The sequence below is a fragment of the Fusarium pseudograminearum genome (assembly GCF_000303195.2).
Source record: "Fusarium pseudograminearum CS3096 unplaced genomic scaffold Unplaced269, whole genome shotgun sequence".
NCBI classification, from domain to species: Eukaryota; Fungi; Ascomycota; class Sordariomycetes; order Hypocreales; family Nectriaceae; genus Fusarium; species Fusarium pseudograminearum.
Genome location: NW_017607843.1, coordinates 1 through 5,038, shown reverse-complemented (window position 1 = coordinate 5,038; position 5,038 = coordinate 1). Strand labels below are relative to the sequence as shown.

The 5,038-nt window shown below is 16.7% G+C and overlaps 1 protein-coding gene across 1 annotated transcript, besides 23 other annotated features; it reads left to right on the top strand.

Annotated features, from left to right (window-relative positions):
• Positions 1–3: 3 nt before the first annotated feature.
• Positions 4–206: a repeat region.
• FPSE_12450 (uncharacterized protein) lies at positions 50–648 on the top strand (the record flags this gene model as incomplete). Its single annotated transcript, XM_061988476.1, has 5 exons — positions 50–76; positions 130–141; positions 232–242; positions 590–596; positions 641–648. Coding segments are annotated over 5 exons (65 nt in total), but the record flags the coding sequence as incomplete, so codon positions are not given.
• Positions 262–337: a repeat region.
• Positions 361–463: a repeat region.
• Positions 559–720: a repeat region.
• Positions 721–743: 23 nt separating this feature from the next.
• Positions 744–793: a repeat region.
• A 96-nt stretch (positions 794–889) lies between these two features.
• Positions 890–1,021: a repeat region.
• Positions 1,022–1,072: 51 nt separating this feature from the next.
• Positions 1,073–1,131: a repeat region.
• Positions 1,132–1,215: 84 nt separating this feature from the next.
• Positions 1,216–1,441: a repeat region.
• Positions 1,442–1,941: 500 nt separating this feature from the next.
• Positions 1,942–2,114: a repeat region.
• A 104-nt stretch (positions 2,115–2,218) lies between these two features.
• Positions 2,219–2,256: a repeat region.
• A 124-nt stretch (positions 2,257–2,380) lies between these two features.
• Positions 2,381–2,432: a repeat region.
• A 70-nt stretch (positions 2,433–2,502) lies between these two features.
• Positions 2,503–2,563: a repeat region.
• Positions 2,564–2,703: 140 nt separating this feature from the next.
• Positions 2,704–2,749: a repeat region.
• Positions 2,750–2,965: 216 nt separating this feature from the next.
• Positions 2,966–3,009: a repeat region.
• A 357-nt stretch (positions 3,010–3,366) lies between these two features.
• Positions 3,367–3,470: a repeat region.
• A 280-nt stretch (positions 3,471–3,750) lies between these two features.
• Positions 3,751–3,801: a repeat region.
• Positions 3,802–4,158: 357 nt separating this feature from the next.
• Positions 4,159–4,252: a repeat region.
• A 54-nt stretch (positions 4,253–4,306) lies between these two features.
• Positions 4,307–4,401: a repeat region.
• Positions 4,402–4,420: 19 nt separating this feature from the next.
• Positions 4,421–4,476: a repeat region.
• Positions 4,477–4,530: 54 nt separating this feature from the next.
• Positions 4,531–4,616: a repeat region.
• Positions 4,617–4,678: 62 nt separating this feature from the next.
• Positions 4,679–4,768: a repeat region.
• A 25-nt stretch (positions 4,769–4,793) lies between these two features.
• Positions 4,794–4,907: a repeat region.
• Positions 4,800–4,933: a repeat region.
• Positions 4,934–5,038: the final 105 nt, after the last annotated feature.

Sequence of the window (5,038 nt, the reverse complement as noted above, 5' to 3'; positions counted from 1 at the left end):
AAGTAATAATTAAAAAAGATTAAGAATTTTAATTTACTTACTTATTTAGTTTACTTACTTATTAACTATATTATAAGTAAGATAATTAAATTAAAAAGCTATTAATTGCTTAATTTACTTATAATATAGACTATAATAAAAGTATTAAGTTAATACTAGCTTATATAAATTTTAAGTTTATATTAGATATTTATTATAATAAATAAGACCTTAAGATAATTAACCTTATAGTAATCCTAAAAGTAAATAATCTAAAGAACCTATATAAAGAAATAAAAAAAGAACTTAAATATATTAAATAATAAATAAAGTAATATTATAATATTAAGAAAATTAAGAGATTAACTTTTAAGGAAAGAGATATAATTTACTTATTTATAAAGAATATTATAATAAAATAACCTTTATATAAACTTAACTATAAGTATATTAAATTATATAAAGTTAAATAATAAGTTAAAAAGGATATATATAACTTAAAGATACCCTTTAAAATTAGACTTTATTTAGTTTATTATATCTTATTCCTTAAAATAGCTATTAATATAATTTAAATTAAAATTAATAATAAATTATAAGAAATTAATAGACTAAAGGTCTATAAAGTAAAAATAATTAGAAATATATAAAAGATTAATAGATAAATAATATATTTAGTAAAATAAAAAAACTACTTAAAAAATAAAAATATATAAGAATTATTAAAATACTTAATTAATACCTAGTAATTCCTAAAGAACTTCTATTAATAATATTAAAAAAAGAAAAATTAAAATATAAATTAAAGCTAAAAGACTTAAAAGTAGACTATTTTACTATAGTAGACTAATCTTAAAACTTACTATTAAATATAGCTAATTTTAAAGTAGCCTTTTTATCTTTTTTTACCTTTTTTAATTTATCTATTAAATTTAATTTATATTAAATTATATCTATTCCTTTTATTTCTATTTAATAGTATTAATACTATAAATAAATTATCTTTAAAAATTAAATATTTATTTTATTATAAATATAAAAAGACTTAGCTTAAAGATAAATTAATCCCTCTTTAGTAGTCTCTTTATCTTACTTTAAATAATACTTTTTATTAATAAGCTAATAAGCTAATATTATATTAATATATAAATACTAAAGAACTATAAGGAAAATTACTTACCTATTAATAATAATAAACTATAACTATTATAAGAATAGCTAGCTTTTATATAAGGCTTATAATAATTAGATTTATTAAGATTAAAAATATATTAATTAGCTATATTATAACTTATATAGTTTAAATATAATATAATTTAAATACTAAATAATAAAATAGTAATTAAAAGGGTATAATAATTCTTAATAGATTTTTTTTTTATTTTAGCTATATAATTAGTAAATATCTTAAGAGTAAGATTATAAGTTTAAATTTAATTTATTAAAGTTAATTAATAATAAAGGATATTATAAACTAAGCCTTAAGGATAAGACTGTAAGTAAATAGAGTTAAGTTAGGGTAATTAAAATGATAGGTAGGTCTAATTATATTATTAAACTTTAACTTAAGAGATTTAACCCTTAATTTCTCTTAATCTGACTTTTTATATTAGGGATTACCTATAGATTAGCTAAATACCTATTACTAATTAGCTATAACCTCTATCTCCTTAATACTCTTATAATTGCCCCCCTCTTTATAATTCTAGCCTTTAGAATTATTTAGTAATAGCTTTATATAGCTTATCTATATATAGTTATAAATCTCAATAGAAATTATTATAGCTATACTCTTTATTAATAATTATAGACTCCTTTATATAAAATACCTAATAAAGCCTTATATTTTAAGTAATAGTAGTTAGTAGCTATTAGCAGCTATTAAGACTATAAATTATAGTTAATTACTTTATTAATGCTTAATTTAGGTAATTAAGTATTTCTTTATTAACCTTATTAAGCTTTTTTTTCTTTCTTTTTTCCTTTTTTATTAGTTAATATCTCTCTATTATTAACTTTTATATTCTATTATTATTTATATTATTATAATCTTTTTATACTTTCTTATTGCTATCTATATTATTATTATAATATCTTCTTTTATTCTCTTTCTCTTTCTTATTATTATATTTTTTATACCTATAGTCTATAATATATTAGTAAGCTTTCTATTTATCCCTATTAAGAACTTTAGTAATTAGGTTAATAGTAAAAGCCCTTATTATTTCTATATACTCTCTATTAGTTATAATATTTATTATATTTATATTATTAATAGTAGCTCTCTTTATTATATTATATATAAGGATTCTTATTAGAAGTATTATAATATAAATTCTATTCCCTTTTTAATAACTTATTAGTTTATTATTAACCTCTTAATAGGTCTTAAATAAGCTACTTAATATAGCTTAAACTATTTATAACTTATATAATATTTATATTAAATTAAAGTCTTAAGGGGACTTTTTACCTTTATAGCGCTAATAAATTACTTAATTATATAAGGATATTATCTTTACCTTTATATTTACTTATAATATATTAATTAACTTATATTATATCTTAAAGACTAATTATAATAGTATTACCTTTACTATTTAAGCTTAAGAGTTAGCTATTTATTATAGCTTTCTCTCTCTTATTTATTATATTATAGTATATTCTATACTCTTTCTATAAGTTTTTATTACTAATAATCTATTATTTTAAGCTAAAGAAGCCTATATTACTATTTAAATTAAAAGTAATATTATTACTTTTATTTTTACCTATAGTATTATATATAAGGAAATAGAAGTCCTTATTAAATATCTAGGTTTTCTTAAAGGGTATCCTAATTATTATTACCTTAAAGAGATATCTTTAAAGTATCTCTATTAATTTCCTTATAACTTTAAGGATAACCTTTATAAGGAGATAAGTTATCTAATTAAAGCTAACTATTTTATACTTACTATTACTATATATACTATTAGATAAGGTCTTATTTATTATAATATTATTATTATTATTTCTTTTTACCTTATAGCTAATAGTTCTATAGTTACTACTTATACTATTAATATATATCCTTTTAATTTATTTATTAGTCTTACTAATAAAGAGTTATTAAATATTTCCTTTATTAATAGTATTAAGTTATTTAATACTCTTATAGTATAAAGTATTAAGACTTTTAATATTCTCTTAAGTCTTATATCTCTAGAGTATAATGGCGGTTTTTATTAATTTAGCTCTATTAAATAGAATATATTTTTTAGTCTTAAGCTAATAAATTATAATAAGTCTAACTTTAAGGGTTTTAATAATTAGTTAATTAGTTAGGTTTTTTATTTTTAAGCTTTATTATTCTATTTCCTATAGTTTACTATATATAGCTAATTATATTTCTCTCTTTATTTTTTTATTAAGTTATCTTAATTAATTTAATGCCTTATTATTATTAGTTTATTATATTAATTATCTTACTTTTTATATTATTTCTTTATAACCTTAAGGTATTTAGTAATTATTCCTCTTATATTACTTAAGTATTAGTCTAGCTCTTAAGTATTATATTCTATTAGCTAACCTACTTACTTAATTAGGTAAAATTATTTATTTCCTTTATCTCTATATATAATTACTTCTTTAGTTTTAGTACTCTCTAGTTCTTTACTAAGTATAGAGAGGTCTAGCTCCTCTAGTGTTAAGACTATAGAGATATATAATATATATACTTTCTCTTTATCCTTAATAATATCTTATATAAAGATTTTAGCCTTAGCCTTTATAATATTATTATACTAAAAGGTATTAATTATAGTATTAATAATAATTCCTTTTATCTCTATAAATAGTTAAGAGAAAATAATATTAAGGCCTTTTATTCTTATTTATATTTTAGAAAATACTTATTAAATCTTCCTTAAGAAACCTTATTTATCTATAAGGAAGAAAGTTAATTAATATACCTTAATAAGCTTTTAGACTTTACCTTAAAATCCCTTAAAGGGGACTAACTTATAGTTAGTAATAGGTTAAAGGTTTAATTACTATATTATAGTAATACTAATAATATCTATTTATATTACTATATTAAGGAGTATATTTAATAGTTCTTTAATAGCTTTCTATAAAATAATTACTTAAACTATTATATATTCTCTTATAGGAATAGTTTTTACTTTATTAGTCTTAATTTTTAAATAAAGTATAATACTTTTAATTATAATTATTATACTTTTTAATTTTCTAAATATTAAGATTTATTATTTAACTATTTAATAAACTCTTACTTTAATATATAAACCTCTTAAACTTTAATATATAATTAGGCTTATCCTTAATAGTAATTTATATTTATTTAATTTATATTCTTTTTAATATAAGAAGTTAAATAATAATCTTACTTTCTATAAAAGTAATATTTTATATTAAGGTTTTTTATCCTTTAGGGTTATAGATTATTTAATAATATATTATATAATTAATTCTCTTTTTATATATAAAATAGAAATATCTTCTTTAGAGTTAAAAAGTTCTAATAAGATTATATTAAGTGCTAGCTATATTTTTATTATTATAAAGTATATTTATTTAGCTTTTTATTTAAAAAGTTATTTTACTTTTTCTTTTAGAAATATAAATTATTACTAAAGTATAGGCTATTATACTCTACCTTATATATAATATCTTTTATACTCTTAAAGTTAACTATTATTTTATTTAATTCCTTTTTAATATATATAGAAAGCTTATATTAATATTAATAGCTTAATATAATATCTTTATTAATATTTAATATCCTTAGAGAGTTATATAAAGCCCTCTATTAGATATAATAATATAATAGTAACTTATTACTTTTTAATTAAATCTTTATTAATTAATTATAAGTATAGTATTCTTATAATATTAAATTAATATATTATTACTTTATAAAACTAATAAGATTTTCCTATTTAAATATCTCTTTCTTTAATTTAGCGATATAATACTACTATTTAGTCTACTTTTTAAGCTTAAGCTTAAAAAGTAATTACTTAATCCTCTATAAGATAAAGCTTATTAATTA